Genomic DNA, 27,392 nt, shown 5'->3' with positions numbered 1-27,392 from the left:
AGTTTGCGTCTACACAATGATGCGGTACTAAGTCCCGAGGACTTTTCCATCCCTTCAAATGAGGTATGTGTCCGCATTGAACGAGAGTCGGTATTGAAGCGAAGAGCCTTTGCCTTTTTTTCGTGAAAAGCTTGAGCCTATTAAGTAGCTACCATTCTGACACTTCTCCCATCTGCGCTGCCTCTGGTTTTGTTTTATGTTTTCCTCCATAGTCACGCCAGGGGCTAATGAAGCAAATAGATAGGGCAGAGGACCTGCACCGTTATCAATTGTGTCTCCATTTAGCCCTGGAGATTTACAAGGAGAGAAGTCCTCTGCCTCACCTGCAAACTTTTTGTCACTATCCATCTTTATTGTGAGTGTTCTGAAGGCTCACCCCCTCTTCCTCCCCTGCCTTCCCTTCCATGCCCACTCCCCCTCCCTTCTTTGCACAGCCATCCACGGCCCTTTAAGTTGCATTTTTCAAAAATATTGAGAGGTAAACTTGAGTTGAAAGAGGGAGGTTTCACGACACTTTAAATACTGAAGACATTAGTGGAGGTAGTGTCTTTTTAAAAAAATATATATTTTACCAATTTAACATTTTATTTACACCCATGCTTGAATGTTTACATTTCATTGGGAAGTGCACTTTATTATGTTATCTCTGTTATTCTTTTTCTTTGGGGCTATGTTTCTTGTAGATCTATAATTTAAATTATTTTATTAATGATTTTTATATTTTATTATATATTATATTTTTAATTTGGTTGCTCTGTTCAGTAATTTGCAAAACCATCTTAAAAAACAACTTGTAAAAATTAATTGTGGCCGTGGATCATGTTCCAGCCTGAAAAAATCATGATATATTTTTGCCATAATTGCCCACCCCAATACAAGCACACATGAGAGAGATGTCACACATCTGTTTAGTGGCATATCACACAGACAGCCATCTACTTCTTCCAACTCACGCAGATCCTACCTCATTAATGTCACTGCACAACCCCCAATCACTTTAATATAGTCTCTCTCTCTCTCTCTCTCTCTCTCTCTCTCTCTCTCTCTCTCTCTGTTGAGCTGCATTTAGCCATCTTTGGATAGCATGTTATGTAACTGACACATTTAGTCCATACATAGCGGCTACCCTTCACCAGAGTCACCATTCAGAGATATAAATTAAATGCTGCTTATACTGTATATGAACACTGTCAACATCCCAGTAGAAATCATCTAAGGATTGGATTTCTTTTACTGGTTTGTTATGCCTGTTTACAATCAACAAAGGATTATAATCCTTTAAATTATTCAACTCTTCCTGCATCTGAACCATATGGTATTGCTAAGATCTGAAGCAATGGTTGCTATCTGAGAAAGGTGAATAAATAAGAATAACCATATTTTTTACTGGCCACCTGTTCTCATCTAAAACCTTTGTGAAGTCCTAATTGAAACCACAACAGTATAATAAGAGCCATCTGGAGTTTTGGTGAGTAAAACAGATGTTATGAGCTATACAGGATCGCACTACTCCAGATCTGCTGTCTGAAAGCTTTGTGAACATGCTTATGAGTCATTAAAATACCCAGGAAAAAAGCTTCCACTTTCTATGAACCCTCAATCACTCACATGTTCTGATACTCAAAACAAGAAGTCACTGCTGAGCCTCAAAAGTACACTAACGGAATATTCAACAATTATAGATAAAGAACAAAATATGGAATCTATCAATCACCTGTAATGTAATGTGTTAACAATCACAAGAAACAAATGAAAAGTTTTAAATTCATGCTTTCTCCATATAGACAAATTTATGAGTGCATATGCTAATTCAGCTTTAGTACTGCCAAGATATGTTATATAAGGATTGTATCTGATTACTCTGCACTTGAAACTTGCTTTTCTGCTCTCAAACAAACATCTGTCAATAACATAATCTAAACAGCCAGCTGTCAGTTTCCTTTTTGCACATCTAAAACAATTCAGTCACTATATCAAGATGTTTTAAAGTGTCATGAAACACTAAAGTGCATTTTCTGAGATTTTAACAGAGTTGTTCGTGTCACACATCATAAAAGACAATCTTAGCATCGACTAATTTTAATTGTAGGAGAAAACTGGTTAATTTTGAGCTTTTAACCGCTATTTTCGTCTTCTGGGTTTAAAATCTCGTTGTGCCACACGTCACAGGATTTAACGTGGCAATGTACTATAGTACATCAATGGCGTATCGTGTCTCGTAATTATTGATGAGTCTGTGTGTTCTTATCCTATGAGAAGATGCTGTCTCTTAATTATTCATGACAGCACGTGGTGCTTTACTATAGATGTAGTAGATGAGAGAGGTGTTCAAATGGGTCGCAAGTGTTTGCTTGAGTGATGTTACTGTTTGAGTGTGTTTTCTTGGGAGAGCTGTCAGAATTGGAGAAAGGTAGATTTCGGACTTGCTCATGAAAGCAGTTTGTGTCTACACAATGATGTGGTACTCAGTCCCAATGACTTTTCCTTCCCTTCAAATGAGGTTTGTGTCTAATTTTTAACCATGACAGTTTTACTTGCCTTTCGAGCTAAGTAAACCGCTTAAAGCTCCACGGGGGCGAGCAGGCGGTCATGTGCAAAACTATGCAACGAGAGTCCGCGTTGAAGTGAAGAACCTTCGCCTTTATATTTGTGAAAAGCTCGAGCCTACTAGCTAGTTACCATTCCGACACTTCTCCCATCCACGCTGCCTCAGGTTTTGTTTTGTTTTCCTCCATAGTCACACCAGGGGCTAATGGTTCAAATAGATAGGGTAGAGGACCTGCACTCCTATCCATTGTGTCTCCATTTAGCCCTGGGTATTCAGGAGGAGAGAAGTCCTCAGCCTCATCAGAGACCTGTGTACTGCTGCCACTGCAAACTTTTTGTCACTATCCATCTTTATTGTGAGTGTTCTGAAGGCTCGCCCCCCTCTTCCTCCACTGGCTTTCCCTGCCATGCCCACTCCCCCTCCCTTCTTCGCATAGCCATCCATGCCCATTTAAGTTGCTTTTTTCAAAAACATTGAGAGGTAGATTTGAGCTGAAAGAGGGAGGTTTCATGACCCTTTAAAGAGACATTAGAAGTTTTGAAAACCAGACTGCATACAAAAATATTATGTAGTGACTTACCTGGGCAAGGTGAGGCATGGGGTTAAATCCACAGAGATTACACACCATATCTTTGCACTCTGTGCATGTATTGTAGTTGGGAAGTTCTTTTGAGCCAACATTAAGATCCACCTTACAAAGTGGGCAGTTTGGTTGGTTTGCTTTGGAAGGAGATTTAGGCATTGTTGTCACTTCCACAGGCTCAGGCATAGCTTCCTGCTTTTCAGTAACAGATAATTTGGCTTTGGTCAAATTCAGTTCTTCTGTCTTCTTATCTACTGGCTTGTCATCTAGCCTCTTTGATATGGGAGGTTTGGGCTCTCCAGTGGGGACTATAGAACCCTTACGAGAAGTAGCTGGTATAGATGATTGAGATACTGTAGAGCCTTTTCGAGAGACTGGTGGAGATGACTCATCCTGAAGAGCTGATGAAATCAAATTGGAGGCAGAACTAAAGATGGTTGATCCAAATCCTAAAACCTTTCCAGGAACATTAGTCATAGACTGTGGGGATGGTGATCGTGATCTGGCTGTCTCAGTCAATCCAGTAAATCCGAAGAGCTTCCCAGTCATCGATTCAGAGGATTTAGAAGAGGTAGCTTGAGAATTACCAGTACTGACGCCAAATCCAAAGAAACTTGATTGCTGCTTTGGAACCTCAGCCTGTGAGGGTGGAGTGGATCTGGCTGGTGACTCTGTACCTTTTGTCACCTGTTTCTGTGATTTTAGATCTTTCTCTTCTTGTGCTTTTTGTTGGGACAGCTCTTTTTTTGGAGGCAGCACATTTTCATTCAAGCTTGGCTGTCGATGATCTGTCTTTGCTGCTTCTGGGAGAATTGATGTCTTCCCATCTACACATACAGTGGATGTTTCAGCTAATTTGTGCACTGAATTTGGTGACTGACTGTCCTTTTTGGGCAATGTCAGATGAGGCTGTATCATGGAACTTCCTATTGGTTCTCTTCCTCCTTCTGCTTTCTGGCAATTCATGCAAAGCCATTGTTTTACCTGTAAATTTGAATAATTTTAATCAGTGTATGCTTTCTGCTCATTTTTAATCAATATGCTCACTAAACTCATAATAAAACCAGAGATCATATCAATGCACTATGCACTTCAGCCAGAGTAAATCAGATTTTATTTAATATTTAAACACTACCCTTACGAACCAATAATTTATTAATTCATTAAAATGAATGAATGAATGAAGTACAAATTTTCAAGTGCATGTCTCATAGATTATTTCCTCACCATTGTCTGACTTGGCATGGGATCAAATCCACACTGATTGCATACATTGTTGTTGCATTTAGCGCAAGTGTTGAAATTAGGCAGGTCTTCAGAGGCCACATTCAGCTTCACTTTGCAGATAGGACAACTAGACTGAGCTGGTTTAGAGGCTGATTGCAAAGGAGCAGATGATTTGACTTCTGACTTCTCATCTGGTGTCTTTTCAGTTTGTTTCTGTGAATCAGGTGGTTTGGCAGGTTCTGAAGATGCTACATCTACCTTGATCTTTGACTTTTCATCTGCTGCCTTTTCATCTTGTTTTTGTGAATCAGATGGTTTAGTGTCTCCAGTAGGGGTGGTCTTGAAGAAAGGCTGGGAAGCAGCAGAAAACTTACAAGAAGTCGGCGTTGTTTTAAGAGATGCTTGGGAAACTGTTGACCCTTTACGGGAAGAGGGTGGTGTGGCTGTTTTGACAGATGTCTGGGAAACTGTGGAACCCTTACGAGAACTTGGTTGTGTTGTGACGGACTCATCATGAACAGCTGATGAGATCAAATTAGAAGCTGAGCTGAAGATGGAAGATCCAAAACCTAAAACCTTCCCAGAAACAGAAGAGCCAGATTGTGGTAAGGGTGTCTCAGTCAAACCACCAAAACCAAAGAGTTTCCCTGTGCTTGTGTCAGCAGGTTTGGTTGGTGTAGATTGTGATTTAGTACTGCCAAATCCAAACCCAAAGAAGCTTGATTCCTGCTTTGAGTTGTCTAATTCTGGTGCAGAGGATTTAGATTGCGATTGCTCAGGTTTCTCCAGAATTTCTGAGTTATTGTCAGTTGTCTTTCCAGTTGATTCTTGGTCAATTCCAGTTTTCTGAGGAACTGTAGATTTTTGATCCCCCATGACAGCTGTTGATTCAGAAGGCAGCATATCTTTTATTGGAGTCCCCTCTTTAGTGTCAGCAAGAGTTTCTTTTCTCTGGGCTTTTTTAACTACCATGTCAATTAGAGCATCATTCACTTGGGTTGTGTCTGTATTTGGAATGTTATCATTTTGAACAGGAGTTAGATTAGAAACTTTATTTTGATCTGCAGCAGGGACATCTTTCTGAGATGCCTGAACCTGAGTTAGATCCTTTTTGTTGGTTTCACAAGCATCAGTTGCTGTTTTGGGTATGATGTTGCTTGGAACCATTGTTGAAGTTGATACAATATCTGGTTTTGCTTGTCGTTCTTGTGGTTCAATTCCCTTTAATGCTCTCTGTGTTTGACAGTTTAGGCACAGCCATTCATAAACCTATAAAGAAACAAGTCACTCATTTCATTCTATTTTAAATTGGAAATGTGTAAAATGTAGAATTAATCAATTTATGCAGTGACTGCAAATACACTGAAAATGCAAACGGACAAATATCTTACCTCAGTCTGATGGGGAATGGGGTTAAATCCACAGCGGTTGCACACTGTGTCCTTGCACTCCGTGCAGGTATTGTAGTTAGGTGTTTCAGTTGATCCAACATTAAGTGCTATCTTACAGAGAGGACATGCAACATTCTGATGCTTAGAAGTTTCTTCCATTTTTGGATATTCATCTGTTACCTTAGTCATTTTGACTTGCTTTTCATTTAGTTTATTCTGATGTTTCTTTGCAGCAGGAGTGTTTTCCTCTTCGGCTTGAGTTTTGGTGTCTTTAGTCTGATATTTTTCTGGCTCTACAGATTGTTTCTGAGAAGTAGGAGGAGTTGCTGGTGTGGTCTTTACAGAAGTGGAAGAAGTAACAGAACCCTTATGAGGTGTTGGTGGTGTTGTAGGCTCATCATGAACAGCTGAAGAAATTAAATTAGATGCTGTGCTAAAGAGAGAAGAACCAAAGCCTAGAACTTTTCCAGAAACCGCAGAGACAGCTGGCTGAGGAGATGGAGATCGAGAACGAGCACCACCAAATCCAAAGAAGCCGGGCTCCTTCTTTGAAGGTTCAACTTTTGGTGTTGGAGCAATGGGTTGTTGTTTTGAAGGTGTTGAAATGGATTTCTTTGTCTCTACTTGAGTAGGTCTCTCCTCTGGCTTTCCAACAAGAGATTTTGCCTTCTGTTGTGGTGAAGCTGGTGGTGGTACTTTGTTAGCATGTTGCTGAAGCTGTATAGATGGAGCCCCTGGTGCTCGATGCATCTGGCAGTTCAAACAAAGCCATTCTTTCATCTGTAGGGCCATAACATAAATTAATGGTATACATACCAAAAACTGTATTAATACATGTGCTGGCTCAATAGCTGTATTATGGAGAGACATACATATGATTTTTCTCATCATATATTCAGAGGTAGCATTGTAAGTTTATTTTAAGGTCAGATTTAAGCTCAAATGTCATTATTTGCATGGGGAAAGTTCTCCACATTCAGAGTGCAAGCAGCTACATCATTTGCTTACTCTGATTATTCAGATTATTAAAATTACATGCATATATTTTTCTTAGTTTTCAAATAAAAGTTTAGAATTTAACAATATAGCTTCCACTCTTATTATTCAGCACCTTATAAAATGGCACTTGATCCAGCACATCATGGAAGCTTTATTTAGAAAAATAGCTATATTTTTGTATGATGATCTAGAAGTACAGGAGGTGAGGCTGGAGTTAAAATATTGTCTCTACTGTTATTTTATTTACTTATTTGTGTACAGACGGTTAATACACACAGCGTAATGTAGCTATGACATACTAAATCATGAAGTCAAGATGGTCATGAAGTTGTAATGTACATGCAGGATATAGGTTATTTTATCACGTTTTAACTTTTTATTTTGATTTGTCAAATTAATAAAATCATTAATAAATTTTTTGTTATTGATTCGATTTTCTGCCCTACAGAACATTTTTTAACTTAATTATTTTATCCACAAAAAAGTACTCGTGATAAGCAATGTCTCCAATTAGCATGGACCTTACAGGGACAATAGATTTAATTAATTGATGATGTCATATTTATCCATTCAGTATTGCCCCTGAATGCCATTAAATTTTTCGTGACTGTATTTGCAGCCCAACCATGAATTTCAGGGGCACATATTATGTTTAGAAAATCTGTCAAACAGTGGCTCTGGACTTAAAATGGCACTGACTCGAGCTGATATCATGCAAGAAAAATCTACTTAGGTTCAAGGTCAGAATCACATGTAACAGAGACATTCCTCTGTTGTTGGCAAATCCCACGCCACACATGCCTAACTCAATTAAAAATATGGTCATAATAGTACACAATGCTGATTTAGTGTTTAGGTTAATGATATTAACTTACTTCAGTTTGTGGTGGCATAGGACTAAATCCACAAAGATTACACACAGTGGTTTTACATTCAGTGCAGGTGTCATAGTTGGGTGGATCTTTTGTGAGAGCCACCTTGCACAGTGGACAAGGTTTAAGAGGCTTATTGAGATGATCATCTTTTTTGACAAGAGAAGGTGACACAGTTGACTGGTCATCTGATGTGATTTTCAGTTCTGTCTTTTCTTCTTCTTTCTGTGCTATCGACCCATTGTGCGATGTACGTGGTGTTGGAGTGTCTTCTTCTGATATTTGAGAAACATTTTTTTCGTTTTCAGATTTTTGAGGAATTGTAGAACCCTTTCTAGAAGTTGGTGGTGTGGTACAAGGTTCATCTTGAAGAGCTGATGAAATCAAATTAGATGCTGAGCTAAATAAGGATGAGCCAAAGCCTCGAACCTTCCCAGAAACTGAAGCGACATCAGGCTGAGGAGATGGTGACTTAGCACCGGCAACACTCAAAAAGCTTGTCTCCTCCTTTGAAGTGTCAGCTTTTTTTAGTATAGCAGGTGTGTCAGGAAAGGATTTTTGTGCTGTCTGAACAGCAATGGGTTTCTGTGACTCCGATGGACTAGATTTATTCTCTTCTTTTACAACTTCAACAGATTTTATTGTGGCATCAACTGACAGATTTGGCTTCTTTTGTGGATCATATGTAGTTTGAGCTTTCTGCTTTGGTGCTGGCAGAGCTACCTTGTTTGTCTCTAGTTGAGGCTGTATAAGTGGAGGCCCCGGTGCTTGCTGCTTCTGGCAGTCCAAACATAACCATTTCTTACCCTGTTTAGTGATTAACAGAATTTTGTTGACATAATTATTGTAAGTTATTAATTACTGAATAAATAAACTTGAAAGTTGACTGTTGATTAGAAAGTAAATAATGCAAATTCAATGCAATGCAATATATTAGAATGGAATCGAACCCCTAAGCCTGAAGGTATAAGACAAACATGCTAACCACTAAGCCACCATGCCCGCTCCACTCAATTCCAATAAAACAATTTTAACTCTCCTGGCCTAGGCATTTTTACCACACCAACTACCACCTGATGCTATCATGTTGATGACCCAGGAGTTTCCCAACAGCTTTATAAAATTTAGATCACTGTGTTAAATATGATGCTTAGTCTACCATTTACATCTTTTATTTGTGCAGTGATACTTTTTTGAAAATTTAGCCCAGAAAAGTAATATAAATGAGCACATGGACTTATCACAAAAATACAGGTAATTACTGGAGCATTTATTTTAAATATGATGTCTTACCTCTGTTTCTTGAGGTACAGGACTGAATCCACAAAGGTTACACACTGTTTTCTGGCATTCAGTGCAGGTAGTGTAGTTAGGTGTATCCTTCTTAAGGTTAGCCTTGCAGATTAGGCAAGCTCCAAGTGACTCTGAGAGAGGTGTATCTGCCTTTGGCAACTGGACTTCCAATTTGGTTTCTGATTCTATCTTTTCCTCTTGCTTCTTGTGAGAAGTAGATTGAGTTGGAGTAGTCTTTACAGAAGTTTGAGAAGTTGTAGATCCTTTACGGGATGTTGGTGGTGTTGTAGAAGGCTCAGGCTGAACAGCTGATGAGATCAGATTAGATGCAGAACTGAGAAAGGAGGAGCCAAAGCCTAGAACCTTTCCAGAAACAGCTGAGATGTCAGGCTGAGGAGATGGTGACCTTGATCGAGTACCCCTAAAACTGAAACCAAACAAGTTTGAATCATCCTTTTGAGGTTCAACTGTTTGTGGTGGCACAGATTTTGCAGGAGAAAGTTGAGTTGAGGGAGCAGTGTCTTGGTGGGATTCTGTTTTAATAGGTTTATCTACTGGTTTTCCAACTCCAGATGGCTTCTCATCTTTGGCATTTACTGGAAGACTTGGGTTCTTCTGTGGAACACCTGCAGCAGAAGTGTCTTTTTCCTTTGGTAATGTTGGAGAAGGTACCTTGTTAACCTCTGACTGGGTTTTTGCAGGAGGTCCTGAGGCTCTCTGTATTTGGCAGCTCAAACACAGCCACTCTAACACCTGCTGAACCATGAAAGAGGTTGTGAGAATAGTACATGTATGAATCTGTGCCTTTAACTGTATATAACTATCATCATGAATTTTGGGTAAACATTTGCACTCTCCATAGACTTCACTTTTCTAAGAGCCATCTTAGACAAAATCTCTTAAGAGATGTTCGCACCATTGAAACCATGAGGGTATTGGCTTTTTTTTTTTTTTTTTTGACTTTGACAGACAAGCATAAGGTGACAACATTTTTGTAAACCTAATTTGACATATCATCATGCATACAGTATAGAGATGAGAGTAATAAAAAGAATGATTATATGTTGTATTTTACCTCAGTTTCTTGTGGAATAGGACTAAATCCACAAAGGTTACACACAATAGTTTTACATTGTGTGCAGGTGTTACAGTTGGGTGGATCATCCTTGAGGTCAGCCTTACAGAGTGGACAAGCTTTTAGAAGCCCTAAACAAGCTGTATCCTTTTTCTGAAGAGGAACTGATTCCTTTGCCACCTGGTCTTGCAATTTATTTTCTATTTCTTTCTTTTTCCCATGTTGGTATGCTGCTGAACTCTTGCGGGACAAAGGAGGTGTTGTAGTGTTTTTTAAAGAAATTGTAGAACCCTTACGAGAGGTTGGTGGTGTGATGGATGGTTCATCCTGAACAGCTGAAGAGATCAGATTAGAGGCTGAGCTGAGGAAGGATGAACCAAAGCCTAGAACTCTCCCAGAAACTGCAGAGGCAGCCAGCTGAGGAGATGGTGGTCGTGATTTAGTACCACCAAAACTGAAACCAAAGAGGCCAGACTGTTTCTCTGGAGGTTTTGTATTTTGTGGGTCGCCAGACTCAACACAAGATGGTTTCTGTTCTGCCACACTAGTAGTCGCTTTTGGGGTCTTTTCTGAAGTGAGTTTGTCATGAGGTTTTCCATTTATTGTGGGTATCTGATCATACTCTGTATCACCCACTGGAATACTTGTCTTTTTCTTTGTAGGACCTGGACTTGGAACCTCCTTCTCTGATTCTGTAAGAGGTACTTCCTTTGCCTTTGCAGGAAGAGGTACTGGTGCTTGCTGCCTCTGGCAGTTCACACACAGCCAGTTCTTCTTCTATATGGAAAAAAAAAGACAAGCAGTATTTAAATCTTAAGAAACAGAAAAAGTGTCAATTAAGAGCCTAGAAAATGAGAAGACAATGCAGCAAGAATTGTTAACATAGAAATAAAGTACTATAATGCTACTACCTCTAGTAATATTTTGTTTTATATTCTCTTACCTCAGTTATTTCTGCCCTGGAGTTCAATCCACCACAAAAGTTACACACAATGGCTTTGCAGGAATTACAAGTATTGTAGTTTGGAGGATCTTCCTTGAATATATCCTTGCAGATTGGACAGCCTTTTTGAAGTGTGGATAAATTTGCACCCACTTTTTCAAGAGCAGATGGTGCTTTGGCAGACTGAGCATTTTGTGCTTCATCTGCAGGTTTCATTTCTTCTTGTTTCTGAACAGTAGGTGATTTTGTCTTCCCAGAGGTAACAGTTTCTACAGATGCAGGCAAAACTAATGCAGCCTTTGCAGAAGTTTGAGAAACAGCTGAACTCTTATCCTCTTTTGGAGTCTCAGCTTTTGGAGGTTGAGAAGACTTATCAGGAGAAGGCTGTGATATTGAAGAAGTAGAAGTGGGATTCTGTGATGCTGGCACAAAGGGTTGGTCCTCTGATTTTCCAACTTCAGGAAGGATTTTATTGTTGTCTGTGACATCTACTGAAAGAGTTGATTTCTTCTCAGATGCAATTGGAGTTTCCATCCACTCTGCTGGTCCAAGTGGCAGTATCTTTTTAGCCTCTGGCTGTGCAGGTGAAGCTGATAATTGCTGTATCTGGCAGTTCAAACATAACCACTCCTTCACCTAGAACCATGAAACAATTTCAGTGTTTATATATTCTAAATGCATATATACATATGATCACTTCTTATAATAACTACATGATAATACATACAGTCAGAGGAGTCTCAGAATTATGATTGAAATAAAATAAAATAACATTATAATTACATTATAATTACATGTGGTATATAAATTATACATACTTACATGTAATGTCATGTTAAATTATATATACTGATGGAGAAATGCAACATTTGTGGAATGAAAAAATATAGGGTTATTTGACAGAGCATCAATTTGAGTGTCAAATCTGAACCAACAAATATGGCTTGTGCAGTAAGAGCTTATATTTTATCTTTGAAAGGTCACTGTCTGCACTTTTTTTCTTATTCTGAATGTCAAACGATCCTTTAATTTAAAGCCTTGATAACCCCGAGAGCAATATCATATTTAGAAGGTTCCTGTGCAATCCATCATGCCTTGAAATTCATAAGAAGCAAGGAAGCGTACCATTGGCATGCTGCTGGAAAGTTGTTAGTGGCTCAAAGAACAAAAAAAATAGAAAACATTATTACTTATATTTGAAATCTCTGTTGACACTAGGCCTAATAGAAGAGAATCACCAGCCCCTGAATAGCAGTAATTTAGAATCTTTCACAGCAACCCACACTGGCAGAGTCAGCAGCCAAAACAAAATAATATCCAATGTGTGTGGGGTGAAGGTGAGATTAAATGCATATATTTGACACTTGTCAAAGGCAGAATGTAAGTGCTATTCACTGCAGAAGAAACTGTGTTTGTACTGATTAGGTGCTCTTCAACTTTTAATTGCAAGCAAAGTGTCATGGGCAGATTAACTGCAAAGTGCTGCAAACAGGCTTAACTACCAAAAAAAAGCTAGCTGTCATGTGAGTGCTGAATTACTGGCATTTCAATTCTGGTGATATTATTCTAAGAGGCCAGGTATCATAGATACCTACATAGTTTGCTGTCGTAGTGTGTCGTAGTTTACTTTTATTTATGGACAAATATTTATTTTGATAAGTGCTTAGTTTTGCTATGCATATTGTTACCAAAAGGCAGATGATAAATGCATCTGCTTTATGAAAAGCTATGGTGAGCAAGGGAATTCTGACCTTTTCTTATGGGATGTGGAAAGTGGCAAGCAGAGCAGAGAACAATTTTCTCCTTTTACTCGCTTCTTTACTTTTTGCAAGCTTGCCTGAAGAATAAAAAGAGTTTCTCACTGTGCACCAGCTCTATGGAACCTCAACCATGCAAAGGACTTCTGCAGTTCTCCCTCACATTATCCCTTTACATTCATGGGAAACTAAACCTTTACCCTTACTACATCTCATTCCAAACCTTCATTATATGCACCTTTGACAATTAAGTAGATGTGTTACTGTTCATGCTAGCTGGGTGGATGCACTTATTGAATGCCTTGGGAGGTTGTGGTACATCTCCACCTTGGGAACTCACCAAAAGCTAATGACAGGTGCCTCTTGTATCAGAAAGTTGCCCCAAAACAGACTGCTTTGTTCCATGGCCTTTGTTAGTACAACGTTCTACTCAACAGTTGTCTAGAGGCCCCATGATTGCTAAACTTTAGCGATGTATCTTAAAAATGTTGTCATTTGATTGGAGCACTACATGAGGCATCTCATACACATTTAAAGTTGCTGGCCACCTTGTGTGCAGCTAGACTAATCTGAACCAAAAAATGTGTCACGTAGAGCTGTCAAAAGCACATCTTGGATATTGAATTGGCTGGGGTTTTGTTAAAACTGATCTGATAAGTTAGATACGTAAGGCAAAGATAATATAATGCACCCTGACTACAAAGACCAGTGTGGTTACATTATCCTCTAGATGGTACTACATAATATATAATACTTCACCAGTTCACCCACCAATTATCAATATCCTTAACTATTCATATTATATTTCTGTTACATACAGATATATACATACAACTACCAAATACATTTGTCTTAAGATCATATTTTCACATAACGTCAGTCAGCATACCATGTGGTGTAAGCAGTATCTTCAGATATAGACACGAAATGCCTGCAAGAGGGAGCTATAGTTTGTTTAATGATAGTAACTGTGTGAAATTGCTCTACTTTGCCTGGGATGATGCAGAGTTCTTTCTGTTATCAAACAGTAAAAACTCTGTTTTATACACCATTCAAGAAGAGGATAATTTAACAGATTTAATATCACCAAATAAACCACATACAAACGCCATAAATTTCAGGGTTTACATATTATTTACCTTATTATTTTCCATAATGACATTCAATAATCTTTGCTGTTCAAACCGTTGTTGTATATTTCTTCAAATATTTTTTTTTTGTTAAACATCATTCATTTTTGTGCAGTCAGTAACTTATCAAGATGACTAACATACATTATGCAGTAAGACTTAAACCTGTACTTAACTGTTTCCTGGCTGCTGAAAAGGTTTAAGCATACTGGCAGAACTATTGAAAATCTCAACTTCTGACTCAAGAAAGCAGCCATCAGACAGCATACATCACACAAGAGAAGCCTACGAATGCTCCTGACCAGTGACTTCATCAAGCCATTTTGAAGATATAAGATATAAGATGTTGTTGGTCTGATTTATTTTTCTTGTTTGTTTGTTTGTTTCTTTGTTTTAATTAAAAATTAAACTTGACATTTCAGTTCAAATGTAGCATTTTGTTTTGCCATCAGTATATTTCCAAAGAATATAAGCTTGTATAAAGACATTTTTGTGTTTTAATGCTTGAACTTGAGACTATAAATTCTATGTAAAAGCTGAACAAACACACAATGGCATTTAGATGATGTCCTACCTCAGTTTGATCTGGCATGGGGTTAAATCCACAGAGATTACACACAGTCATCTTGCAAGATGTACAAGTGTTTACATTTGGTGTGTTATTTTTGAATTTCTCATTGCACAGTGGGCAAGCTGATAAACTGTCACCTTCCTTCGCTTCACCTTTGGTGGTCTGAAGCTCTGATATTTTCTTCTCGGTTCTTGGTTGTTGAGTAATTGATTTTGACTCTTTATCAGAAACTACAGGTACCTTGCGTGAAACAGTTGGTGTTGATGTTTTTTCATGTGGCACACACTCTGCAGAACTTTTACGAGAAGATGGTGGTGTCATAGATGCTTCATCCTGAACAGCTGAAGAAATAAGGTCAGATGCTCTGCTGATGATGGAAGAGCCAAAGCCTAAACCCTTTTCTGATATAGTTGAGGCAGCAGGTTTAGGAGATTGAGACTGGGACTGGTCATGAGTAAGCCCAAAGCCTGATTCATCTTTAGAGATTTCAGTTTTGGAAATAACAGGCTTTGGTGATGTGTCACCTTTTGAGCCCTGCTTTGGAGAGAGTTTTTGCAGATAATCTTTAGCTTGAACATCCTTTTGTGGTGATGCTAGTGCAGGAACTTTCGTAGGTTTTGGCTGAGTTGGCTTTGGAGCTCCTGATGTTCGTTTCATCTGGCAATTCAGACATAGCCACTCTTTCTTCTGTAATAACAGTGAATATTGTTTATGCATTAATATTAACAACGCAATATTAAAAAATATATATTATGTACAATTTAGTATTATCTTATTCTCAACTTCTTAACGTAAATAAATGTGCAGGTAAAGTTCATGAAAGGGCTTTTTTTTTATTTGATGGCAATAACCTGGGGATAAAAATGTTATGAACAAAAACAACAGTAAACAAAATGCATAATACCAAGGACACCCCCAACTGTTCCAGAAAGACCCCAACACAGTACCTACTCTATCCCCACACACCCCAACACCATACCCACTATATCCCTGTATGCCCCAGCACTGTACCCACCATGTCCCCATTTACCCAGTGTGCCCCATTACATAGTGGTATCTCATCCAATAAATTGCAGACTAAATGTGCAGACAGCGTACATGTAATTCAAGCAAAAAAAGTATGCTTTCTGTGTACATGTCCAGTGTAAAAGGCCACATGACATGGAAATATCTTTTGTTTACCATGTCTGGTGAAAAATGGGCCTAAGTGAATGCCACTACCATTGCCCTGGTGGTAACATTAAATTTATTACCATCCCATGGAAATGCCATAGTTCAAGCAAGGTGCTAGGTGATAGTAAAAGAATACCTCACCAGTAACCCCTATATTATTATTTTCATAAGCTTTTGACTTCTCATATCCATGTGTTTAGACAGGAATGTAAAGTGTGAGTTCACAAAACTTTAAATTGCAGCTGATTGTATTTTTAATAGTTAGATTTTTTTTTTACCTCTGTTTTGTCAGGCATTGGGTTAAATCCACAAAGGTTACACACTGCATTCTTGCATTCAGTGCAGATGTTGTAGTTAGGAGGCTCCTTCTTGATTTCTACCTTGCACATTGGACAGACTTTGGGTAGAGCCTGATTGGTTTCTGTAGTTTTTGTGGCATCCGATGGAGTTCCAGCCTTCAAAATGGGTGCCTGAAGTGGTGTAGAGTTTTCCCCCTGTGATTTCATTTCCAGTATTTTTCTTTCTTGCTCATGTTTAGTTAGTGGTTTTGTTAAATTACTAGATTTCTCCTGAGGAGAGTCTTGGGAAGATACTGTACTAGAAGCTGGCAGTGTAGTGTTGGACATTTCAGATCTCTTGCTAGGATCAGGTACTATTGGTATAGTATTTTCAGAAGTTTGAGAAGCAGTAGACCCCTTGCGTGAAGTTGATGGTGTTGGAGAGGTTCCATCTTGAACAACAGAGGATATTATATTAGATGCTGAGCTGAAGATTGAAGAACCAAAACCTAAAACTTTTCCAGAAAGAGCAGGCTGTGGGGATGGTGATCGAGATCGTCTGCCAAAACCAAAAAAGTCTGAATTCTTATTAGGAGGCTCTGATTTAGCAGGTTTGGAAATTCCATCTTTTGTTTGTTGAGGCTGTTGCTTAGGATGCTGACTTTGCACATTATGCTTTATTGTGGGGCTATCTTGCTTTTTCTCAGCTTCACTTTGATTGTCATGTAGCTTTCCATCAGCAAGTGATGTCTTAGCCTTTGCTGGAATTAGAGGCTCTTTATTCTGTTTTAAGACAGGTAGTGGTACTTTGTTAGCCTGTGGTTGTTGAGGAACTCCTGATGCTTGCTTCATTTGGCAGGTCAAACACAGCCACTCCATCCTCTGTAGGGCCAACACAGGTAATAAGGGAAAAAATATACACAGTTTAAATATCTCTGTTTGGAAATTGGAAAACAGTGCATTGAAAACAAGATGAAGAAGATGGTAATGTAATCTACCAATGTATAGAGTGACAATCCAACATGTAAATTACATTGCAATATAAATTTAGCTGATAATGCTTAACTTTAACTCACAGTATCACTGAAACCATTGTGTGGGTTTTTCTCAACCATTCTACAGACCTTGGTCATTAGTGAAAAAATACTACGCAAACTTGAACATTTATTAGTTTGTTATTAATTGTGTAATAAACCATAAAGATGTTTTGTCAGGCACTAGACCATATCAAAGATTTATTAAATTGAACTAGACCATATCAAAGATGTATTAAATGTTTTAAAAAATGCCCTTGTTATTTTGTCAGTAATCTAAAAGAAATTGTATTTTTCATTCCTTTTTAATTGAATTATTTCTTTTTTATTTTGGAATTTCAGTATCTTGGGTTTTTTTTTTTTTTTTTTGTAAAGCAGAATGGACAAAGGGCACCACAAAGGTGAACACTTCCATATAAATCTGCACTTGCCCAATATTAATTCAATCAAATACTCTCTTGATCACTTATGCTCCTCCCTTTAAACAAAATGTAAGTATCACTCTACCATTGAAGTAATGTACCTACCAAAACATCTGTGTGTGTTGAAAAGGTGGTCGGAATTTATACTTAGCAAAAATAGAAACATCCTTTCACATTCAACTGTTTTTATTTCCAGCAAATTTATTAACATTTGTAAATATCTGTAGTAACATAAAAAGATTCAACAACTGAGGCATAAACTGAACAACATGGACTGCACCAGATTTGTTAGTTCTTGCTGTGAGATGTTACCCCACTCTTCCACAAAGGCATTTGCAAGTTCTTGATCACATCTTGGGGGACACATGGTTACACGTGGTTTGCCACTGCAATGATGATCAGCTGTCCTTCCTGTCTATATGTAGCACTGTCTTAGGCATCTTACATTGCGGTTTATTGCTCTGGCCACATCTGCAGTCCTCATCCCTCCTTGCAGCAGGCCTATGGCATGTTTACGCAGATGAGCAGGCACCCTAGGCATTTTACTTCTTGTGTTTTTCAGAGTCAGTAGAAAGGTCTCTTTACGGTCCTAAGTTATGGTAACTGTGACCTTTATTGCCTACCGCCTGTAAACTGTTCGTGTTTTAAGCACTGTTAAACAAGTGCATGTGCAATAATTGTTTATGGTACATTGAACAAGCATGAAAAACATTGTTTAAACCTTTTCCCATAAACATCTGTAAAGCTTATTTGGATTTTACAAAAGTATCTTTAAAATACAGTCTCCTGAAAAAGGGACATTTTTTTGCTGAGTATATATGTGTGTGACTGCATTCATTCTCCCCTCAATATCTCGGTTTAAGCATGACCTCACTCAAAAAACACTGGAGGCCATGATAATGCTGTTGCATACACTTAGTATACAGCTAACATATGTGATAAGTATGACATGGCAAATCAGCAAGCATTTCGTTATATTGTAAGTTGATGCAGTTGTGTGTATGCTTCTCTATAGTTTTATTTCATTGCTTCGTGTCAAATGGCAATCTTTCCCATCTTCCCCAGCAGGAAGTCTAATGTTGCATTAGTTTTACTGTGGGGGAGAAGGAAAAGATTGCGGGGGGTTGATAATAACGACCACAGTCCAATACCATTCCAAGTTGAGGGGGATGGAAACCCCTGCTCTTAGACACTGAGCATGACAAAGCTGCAATGAGCAAATTGTCAATGGGAAATCCTAAAGAAGCCAATTTGCTAACTGAGTTTACCACTGAGTTCACAGATTTGGTGGGAGGAGTAGTGTATATTGAATGATATTGTCTGTTGTAGAAATCAGTCAAACCCTTTTATATGGTCCTTCCCTGAGTTCCTGTTTGAAATGGAAATACATCAACTAATAGATTCAAATCATGGTACTCAGGCTTTTCCTGGGCACGTTATTGGCTAAGAACACTAAAAGCCACATTTAAATACCAAAATATATGTTCTTCTTACCTCTGTTTGGTGTGGTGAAGGATTGAATCCACATTGTATGCATACAATGTTTTTGCAGTCAGTGCAGGTGTTATAGTTGGAAGGCTCATTCTTGATCTCCACCTTGCAGAGAGGGCAGTATTTCGGGAGAGTGTGAGAGGATTCTTTCACTTTTGATGGCTCTGGCTTGGATTCATCTGGATTTGGGGGCTCCTTTCCCTGTTTTGGCACCTCAGGTTTCTTTCCTTCTTTGTTGTCTATAATCTGTGATTTATGTATATCTGTCTGCTTTTTCTGAGAGTCCCCTTGTAGTATGGTGGCCTGCGTGACTCCAGAACCTTTGCGGGAGGATGGAGGTGGTGTACTGGACCTAATAGAACTTTGAGAGACTGATGAATCTTTGCGAGAGGTTGGGAGTGTCATGGAAGGTTCATCCTCAAAAGCCGATGAGATGAGATTAGATGCAGAGCTGAAAAAGGAAGAACCAAATCCTAAACCCTTCCCAGTAACAGCAGAGACACCAGGCTGAGGGGATGGTGATCGAGATCGAGCCCCAACAATGCCATAGAATCCTGAGTTTTCTTGAAGGGGTTTATCCATGGCAGGAGAGGGCTCAACTTTTGAAGTCTTTTGAGATTTCTCCACATTGTGTTGTAGAGTAGACTGCTGCTGATTGACCTGCTTTTCCACTGCTGCAGCAGATATTTCATTTTTTTGTTTTATCTCAGCAGTTGTCTGGCCTTTTTGAATAGTTTTATCAGGAAGATCTTTCTTCTTCTTAGAGTGTTCTGACACAGAAGTCTTCATATTTTGAGAAGATGATGTTGGGGGGATTTTGGTAGACTGCATAGAAGAAATTCCTGATGCTCGTCTTGTATGGCAGTTCAGACAGAGCCACTCCATTATCTACATTTAAAGCAGATGGTTTAAATATTCAGATGCCTTCCATTGACAGGTAAAGTTTTTCTAAAGCCACACATTACCAATAACAAGTGCATTTTAACAAGAACTACAAGAACATCTTAATTACAGCAGTTTCATTACAATCTTATTAGCATACATGTAGGCCTACTATCAAAATGTAAAGGCTTACCTCTGTTTCTTGAGGCATGGGGCTGAATCCACAGAGGTTACACACAATGCTCTTGCATTCATTACAGGTGCTATAGTTTGGGAGATCTTTGTTTATATCTGTTAAGCAAAGTGGACAAGTTTTTGGTAGCTGCTGAGATGACTTATCAACACCTGCAGAGTCCTTAACTTTTTCAGATATTGTTTCAGATGACTGTGGTTCATGGAATTTCTTTTCTTCTGCCTTTTCATTAGAAGATTTTTTGGTCTCCTTTGTTATGTCCTGGGAATTGTCACTCCCTTTGCGTGAAGTAACTGGTGTTGTGGCTGAAGAGCCAGTCTTGTAAGATGTCTGTGAAACTGATGAACCCTTATGGGAAGTGGGTGGTGTTGATTTGGACAAAGTCTGTGAAACTGCAGAACCTTTTCGAGAGGATGGTGGTGTAGTAGAACTAACAGAACTTTGCGAGACAGATGAACCTTTACGAGAGGCTGGTGGTGTCGTGGAAGGCTCATCCATAACAGCTGAAGAGATCAGATTAGAGGCTGAGCTGAGGAAGGATGTACCAAAGCCTAGAACCTTTCCAGAAACTGCAGAGGCAGCAGGCTTGGGAGATGGTGATCGTGATCGAGCACCACCAAAACCAAAACCAAAGAAACCTGATTCATCCTTGGTTTCTGACTTGTCTATCTTTGATGTATCACCCTTCGGTTTCCCAGTTTCTAGCTGCTGTTGTTTGTGTAGAGGAAGTGAGTCATTTGGTGCCTCCGTTTGCTCTTGCTCTATTTTCTGAATGGCCCCCAATTTATTGTCTTTCTGTGGAGCTCTTGTTATAGGGTTAGTTGTTTTCTTTGTAGTGTCCACAGCACAAGTATCTTTCTGTTGTAAGAATGGAGCCATTTCTGCCTTTGGTGAAGAATGGGGTTGTTCAGATATTTTCTGGGGCACCACTGGAGCATTATCATGAGCTCTTTGCATTTGACAGTTCAGACAAAGCCACTCTGTCACCTGAAATTTCAGATAGAATAATGAAAGAATGCGGAAAGTAGCGTTCAATATGGCCAAATAAACAGATACTGTCAGTCTAATAAAACTGTTTTATTAGATGAACACTGCACATTCAGCAGAACTCAGCATAAACATCTGTTATTTTGGCTCACAATGTACAGTACAGCAAAGCTATCCCATAGAAACTGTGGATTTTTTAAGCAAATGGATATATAAGCAAAAGGGGCACAGTCCATACTTTGAGGGTCTTTAAGGGAAAACAAAAAACAATTATACATGAATTGAATACATGAAATGAACTACAATGTATCAAATTATCTTACCTCTGTCTGATGAGGCATAGGGTTGAATCCACAAAGCTTACACACATACTTTTTGCATTCAGTGCAGACATTGTAGTTGGGAGGATCCTGCCTAAGCTCTTCTTTACAGAGTGGACAAGCTTTGGGAAGATGCTGAGCATCTTTATCTATTTTTGGCAAATGTTCTGGTATCTTTTCTTGAGATAAGGGTGCCTTACTCTGCTGATGTCCTGGTGTCTTATCCTTATCAGCAGTTGATGATTTATTTTCTGACCTCATTGAGGATATTTTGGCATCATTTTTTGATGCTGCAGGTCCTTTTTGTGATTTTGTACTGGTTGCATTGTCAGACGTTTGAGACACTGTAGATCCCTTTCGAGAAGATGGTGGTGTGGTGGAAGGCTCATTCTGAACAGCTGCTGGTATCAGGTTAGATGCTGAGCTGAGTAAGGAGGAGCCAAAGCCAAGAACCTTTCCAGAAACAGAAGAGTTAGCCACCTGAGGAGATGGTGATCGAGAACGCACACCACCAAACCCAAAATTAAAGAAACCTGTCTCTTCTTGAGAAGGTTCTGCCCTTGATGATGGTTCAGACTGAGTAGAAGGTAGGTCAGTTTTTGCTGTCTGCTCATTATGCTCATTAGTCAGTTTTGTTACTGTTGAACTATGTTGCTGTTTACTAGTTCCTTCTTTCTGATCAACTGTCTGGTTGGCACAACTAATCTCTTTTGGTCGGAGGGTGGTCTGTTTTGATGTGGGACCTGTAGTAGAATCCTTCTTTTGGGTTGTGGCTTCAGGGTGCTGAGGGTGGGACTTCATCACACAAGACCCTTGAGATTCTACCCCTTTTAGTGCTCTTTGTGTCTGGCAGCTTAAACAAAGCCATTCTTTCCCCTGAAAGATCACCAAAGCATATTTTTTAATGTAACATGTTCTATTTTTATGATAGTAAAAAATATATCTGCAATATAATCACATACACCTGACAAACCTGTAGAAAATAAATATTTCAATTCATATCATGCTATGCTTTATCTACTATGCTTTCATTAATAGAGTACAACATGATCACTTACAAATTATTTATTTATTTATTTATTTATTTGTATTATTTAAGTATTATTTACAGAATAGACTCAGTGCTCTTTTCTCATTGAAATAATTATTCTATTTAAAATTGCAGTGTTAACAATAAGCAATAAGCAAAGAGTTTTAAATGATGTTTCAATTACATTTTTTCTTTTCTTTTTCCCCAAATTGTTTCAGAATGTTTTGATGTTTTTAATATGAGACACAAAATTGTTTCAACATAATTATTGGATCATATGGAAATCTTATTGGAACTCAGTTGTTTTAGTAATGTTTAAAAGAGTCTGGTTTTTACCATTGTCAAACAAGGCTACATAACTTTGGAGTACAAAGCCAAATGAAGAGTTGGCTTTTCATTCTGATTAGGTATAAAAATGAAATGGTATAATTAAAATCTTCAAAGCTCACTGCATGAATATAATTATATAATGTGTGAAGTTATTCAATATATTTTAAGTAAACACCTTATATGCTGCAACCCCTAAAGATGTTAGCCGTTGTTATGTTCTCACTTATACCCAGTTTAGTTTAGTTTAGTTTAGTTATTTATAAAGCACATTTAAAAACAACAGAAGTTGAAAACAAAGTGCTATACAAGTAGTATAAAACAGATTTAAAACAAACATTTAATAGTATCAAATACTATGTACCCACTGTGGGTACATGTGATAAAATAGCTTTCGCTTTACAGGCTCAAATCATGAGAGTTCAAATAAAGTAATATGTCTCAGAATTTCTTCCTCAGATTCCCTAAAATATAAAAAAGGTCCTGCTTGACATGATTAGGCCTGCCAGATGAAGACTCTGTGGGTAATAGTAACCTCTCTAAGCTTCTTCCTTCTTCACAGAACATTTTGCACTAATGACACGCATGACCCAAAGCTCACAATGAGAGGTCAATACTTCAGAACCCTTATTAATACTCCCCCATACACTTAGTACTAGCTGGTCTTTGATAAAATCAGCAATTCTGAATGTAAAACTCATCTTTGTCCAAACAAAGACAGAGGCCTGATATGTTGAGATTATATGTATTGCTTTCCAGATCTGGCACACAAACAACTCTAAAGTGTAACTGTTTGGAAACTAAGATGCACAACTCCAAGATGTTCACTGAACCAAAATGAATATACAGACTTTCATCCTTCCATTAATCCCATAACTGAAATATTAAATCATTTATAGTACATGCATCAAAATAATGATATACAACAACAGAGTTAAACAGTCAATGAGTGGTTTGTAGTATGCTTATTGCAAAAAATCAGACATGTTGTGTTAGCAATATTGTGACCTAATGCCTTACAAAGAACCTCAAAGTGAGTCCCAAAAATGCACACAGCACTGTCATTTACCTGATGAACAGATTCTTGGGTTTGGCCAGAGTATACATTATTAATTGAAATAAATTACTGTCTTACTGCCAGACATTCTCAGTCTGCCTTCAAATATGCCAAAATATGGGAAAATATTAAACTATAATTAAGAGAGCATCAAAGAACTATTTGTGCAGTTTGTTTTCATAATGGGTCTGCTGGACATCTTAATGAAATGTTGATGTGAATTTTACAGATGCAAAATGTAATTTGTCTGTTTTGCTTACCTCTGCTTGATGAGGCATGGGATTGAAACCACATTGGTTACACACAGCGGTTTTGCACTCAGTGCAGGTATTGTAATTTCGAGGCTCTTTCTTGAGACCCACTTTGCAGATTGGACAGGCTTTGGGAACGGGTTTCGGACTGGCTTTTGGGGACGGTGAAGAAATCAATTTCTCTTTCGTTTGGTTTACAGTGGCATTGGTTGGCTGAGCTACTTCAGTTTTCTTTTGCTCTTGTTTTGGGGTTTTAGGAAGTTTTGGAGAGTCCTTAGAGTCCTCTGATGCTTTGCGTGATGCTGGAGTTGTGGACCTGTCAGAGGTTTGAGAATCACTGGAGGCTTTATGCAAAGTTGGCTGCATCGTGGAAGACTCATCCTGAACAGCCGATGAAATCAGATTGGATGCAGAGCTGAAAAGGGAGGAGCCAAAGCCTAAAACTTTCCCAGATACAGCAGAGACTGGAGGCTGAGGAGATGGTGAACGGGATCTGAAACCAAAAAATCCAGACTGCTCCTTGGGAGGTTCAGGTTGTTTTCGTGGTTCAGACTTTGCAGGTGATGGGGCATCCTTTACTTTTTGCTGCTGAGTTGGCTTTTGTTGTAGATGCGGAGTTGATGTGGTTTCTTTTGCTGTAGTTGAACTGTCCTGTCCAGGTGTTTTATGACCCTCTGGATATTTGCTTTGCTGACCGGAGGATGGGTGTAAGGTTTTACTCTGTGTAGTCTCCTTCTTTTGTGCTGTTGATGAACTTTGCTTGACAGGGGATGGAGATGGTGTGGGAATTTTGCTGGATATGAATGGGGTAGGTGGTTCTTCAAATCCAAGGGCCCTCTGCATCTGGCAGTTGAGGCAAAGCCACTCTTTAGCCTACAAAAAGAATACATAAACATCATGTTAATTACAGATAACAATAAAAAAGTCATCACAACATGGATGTATGGAGCTTAAACTAACTAACCTGGAATTATACTATATGTGTTTAAAATACTGTATTGTGATTGTTAGTTTTTTCCACTCCTATTTTTCTTCACCTGTCTTTATGCATGTAATAAATGAAACATTTACTCAACTTGTGTAGTGTAGAAGGACCAGCCACTTCAGTGACAGGATACAATTTAGCTTTACATTCTTACCATAAGTAAAGTTGCAAACTTTTGATTTATGCTCTGAATGTACCAGCGAATGCTTTAATACCACAATACAGAGAGATACATGAAATTTGACTGAATAAATGAATTATATAGTTTACTCACAGCTGCATCTGGAGGACTAAAGCCACACATGCTGCAGACAACAGATTTACATTGTGTACAGGTGTTATGGTTGGGTGGTTCCTTAGACTGAAAATTGAATTTTGTGTTTTTACAGATTGGACAGAGTGACTCCATGCCTGAAGCAGATGCTGCAGTTATTTCCACTTGGTGAGTCCCAGGTCCTGTAGGGTCTTGTTGCAGAGGTCCACCCCTGCCTGTTTCATGCTGTGGAGATTTTCCCCTTCCCACCCCCTGATGATGAGGTCCTCCTCTACCAGCTCTTTGTTGTTGAGGGCTACCTCTTCCTGACACTGGATACTGGGCCAGCCCCCTGCCTATTCCTTGCTGTTGAGGATCATCCATACGCCCTCCTGGTGGCCTCTCTGTGATGTGTTTTTGAGATCCTTGTGACACAGGCTGTCCATTTCCATGCTGTTCAGGAATTTTCTGCTTCAGAGGCCCCTGCTGCTGCTTTTCCTTCCCTTCCTCAGTCTCGTCACCGAACAGGCTAAACTTGTTCACCGCAGACGACATGGCACTCAGAGGGTTCCCCCCACCCAGGAAATTGGAAGAGAACATTCTGTCTGGAGGCTACAGGGTTCTGGGAGCAGTTGATTGGGATGGGGGGGCGGGGGGGGCTGCACGACTGGGAGGCACAATCTGCCAGTATGGGGGTGCAGTCAGAAAATCAATATAGTAACTCCTCCAGTTTTTTTGGAGTCTAGTGAAAGGTTTGTGGAGGGTTTTATGATTCACTCACATCTGCAGGAACATTACCTTGGGACAGAGATAGGAAACAGAAGGTAATGAAATAGGAAAGCAAAAATAAAAAGATTAAGTGATACAGAGAGAAAATGGGAAACAGAATAACAGAGACAGAGAGAGATTAGCACAATTAAAACTTTGTTATTTACTTTGACATAGGTTTCTCTAAGCAGTGGACCTTTTCAAAAGAAACAGAAAGTCCCCTAATTATTCTGAAGACAAACTCAACATGGTAACATAAATTGTAGTTTCCACAGACATAATTATAGTCCTACAGAACTACTGATCTCTGTGGATTTTATTGACTTCCATAAACTAAGGCAAGGATATTGAGCCTTCTGACAACAACTTCTGAGAGCAACTTTAACTCCTTAAACTCCCAGGTGGGTCCAAACTTACATTTCCCAACTTTCATAATTGTCCTCCTTTATATAGAGTTTCAATTATTTAGTTTTACTCTGGGTACAGTATAATATATGATGGTTAATAAATAATATGCTTTAATTCTTAGAGATTTATGACTATATTTTCCTGTTTTTATACCTAGGTATAATAAAATAAAATAAATAAAATCCTCCAGTTCTAAATTAATATGTGGTGCTTTATGGTACAAATCTATTGCTGAATGACCATATTATGATTGGTTATAAAAGAACAACAATATGTATGACTAGTCAAAATGAATCTTTTTGACAGATGTGGGCCTGAAAATCAAACAGAGACTAGATAAGAATACAAACCCTTCTCACAGTACTGGTTTATAATCTTTTGTTACTGCTAAACTGTGTAGCTAAGAGAGGATTTGCAATATTTTTCCCTGTTAATCCACAGATCTGTGACAAGATGCATTTTAAGCTAAGTTTAAATGTCAAATAGTACCTAAATTATTAAGCAGTATGTAAGACCTATGTATGACCTTTCATACTGCGGGTGCCATAACAGACACATAAGAGTTTATGATTAATAACTCAATAATAAACTGAAACATTAAATTGTAGGATGTGGCACTATAAAGTTGGCACCCTATTTGAAAAGAAATTGAATAAACATTGCCATTCGTTTGTGCTATGCTTGTGCTGATTTATGTGGTGGATTAAAGATACCAGCCATATTTCAATTTAAACCCCATTGTAAACCCCCAGTGTTTTAAACCCAATTCAACTCTAACGCAAACTAAAAAATCTAACCAAATGGAATCATTTGTTGGTGATTATTTATGCATTCAAAAAGGAGTGTATCAGTTTGTTTTTTTCACTGCACACATAGCACAAACAATATGTTTATGGTGCAAATCAGCAAGAAACCTAGCATAAACAAATTACATAAGCTTTATTCAAATTATTTTCATATAGGGCAACTTGACAGAGGTGTTAGATATCAATATAAAATATGTTAACACTATCTCATATTGCAGTTTTGAATAATTTATGATGCCACATGCACAATGCCACTTGTTACATGAAATAGGCTTTTATATTAAGACTTTTAGAAAAAAAAAAAGACAGATAAGGAAATAGGTGCTTTGCCTTAACAC

The 27,392-nt window shown here is 38.5% G+C and overlaps 3 protein-coding genes across 3 annotated transcripts in view; all 3 read right to left on the bottom strand.

Annotated features, from left to right (window-relative positions):
* The window catches only part of pclob (piccolo presynaptic cytomatrix protein b), a 75,939-nt gene extending 67,693 nt beyond the window's left edge, over positions 1 to 8,246 (bottom strand). The window contains exons 1-4 of the mRNA XM_053622284.1: positions 7,624 to 8,246; positions 5,750 to 6,529; positions 4,359 to 5,627; positions 3,129 to 4,115 (exon numbers count right to left, since the gene is read on the bottom strand). Of these exons, the coding sequence (XP_053478259.1) occupies positions 3,129 to 4,115; positions 4,359 to 5,627; positions 5,750 to 6,529; positions 7,624 to 7,641 (3,054 nt within the window). The 5' untranslated portion in view covers positions 7,642 to 8,246. The remainder of the gene's footprint in view (positions 1 to 3,128; positions 4,116 to 4,358; positions 5,628 to 5,749; positions 6,530 to 7,623) is intronic.
* Positions 8,247 to 9,023: 777 nt separating this feature from the next.
* Positions 9,024 to 14,959, bottom strand: LOC128606244 (protein piccolo-like). Its single transcript, XM_053622283.1, has 5 exons — positions 14,393 to 14,959; positions 10,932 to 11,567; positions 9,989 to 10,765; positions 9,154 to 9,666; positions 9,024 to 9,044 (listed from the first exon to the last, which is right to left on the bottom strand). The coding sequence occupies exons 1-5, from the start codon at positions 14,708 to 14,710 to the stop codon at positions 9,024 to 9,026; spliced, it is 2,265 nt and encodes a 754-aa protein (XP_053478258.1). The 5' UTR covers positions 14,711 to 14,959.
* A 3,916-nt stretch (positions 14,960 to 18,875) lies between these two features.
* LOC128606243 (protein piccolo-like) lies at positions 18,876 to 25,629 on the bottom strand. The gene is made up of 6 exons (XM_053622282.1): positions 25,094 to 25,629; positions 23,844 to 24,707; positions 21,173 to 22,045; positions 19,863 to 20,849; positions 19,108 to 19,675; positions 18,876 to 18,892 (listed from the first exon to the last, which is right to left on the bottom strand). Exons 1-6 carry the CDS (start codon positions 25,625 to 25,627, stop codon positions 18,876 to 18,878), a joined length of 3,843 nt encoding a protein of 1,280 aa, XP_053478257.1. The 5' UTR covers positions 25,628 to 25,629.
* Positions 25,630 to 27,392: the final 1,763 nt, after the last annotated feature.

This window comes from Ictalurus furcatus, chromosome 4 (genome assembly GCF_023375685.1).
Source record: "Ictalurus furcatus strain D&B chromosome 4, Billie_1.0, whole genome shotgun sequence".
NCBI classification, from domain to species: Eukaryota; Metazoa; Chordata; class Actinopteri; order Siluriformes; family Ictaluridae; genus Ictalurus; species Ictalurus furcatus.
This window is presented reverse-complemented; position numbering and strand designations above follow the sequence as displayed.

Excerpts from the sequence above, each read along its gene's own strand:
- LOC128606244 (XM_053622283.1), bottom strand. The coding sequence starts at position 14,710 with ATGACACCACCATCTTCTCGTAAAAGTTCTGCAGAGTGTGTGCCACAT. Across the intron at positions 9,667-9,988 it reads CTATTCCACAAGAAACTGAG|GTGTTAGAGTGGCTGTGTTT; the intron begins GTAAAATACAAC and ends ATGGTTCAGCAG. Across the intron at positions 9,045-9,153 it reads CTACAACTTCTCAAACTTCT|AGTCACTTGGAGCTTGCCTA; the intron begins GTAAAGACTACT and ends CACCTCTCTCAG.
- LOC128606243 (XM_053622282.1), bottom strand. The coding sequence starts at position 25,627 with ATGTCGTCTGCGGTGAACAAGTTTAGCCTGTTCGGTGACGAGACTGAG. Across the intron at positions 22,046-23,843 it reads CCATGCCTCATCAAGCAGAG|GGGAAAGAATGGCTTTGTTT; the intron begins GTAAGCAAAACA and ends GTGATCTTTCAG. Across the intron at positions 20,850-21,172 it reads CTATGCCTCATCAGACAGAG|GTGACAGAGTGGCTTTGTCT; the intron begins GTAAGATAATTT and ends CTGAAATTTCAG.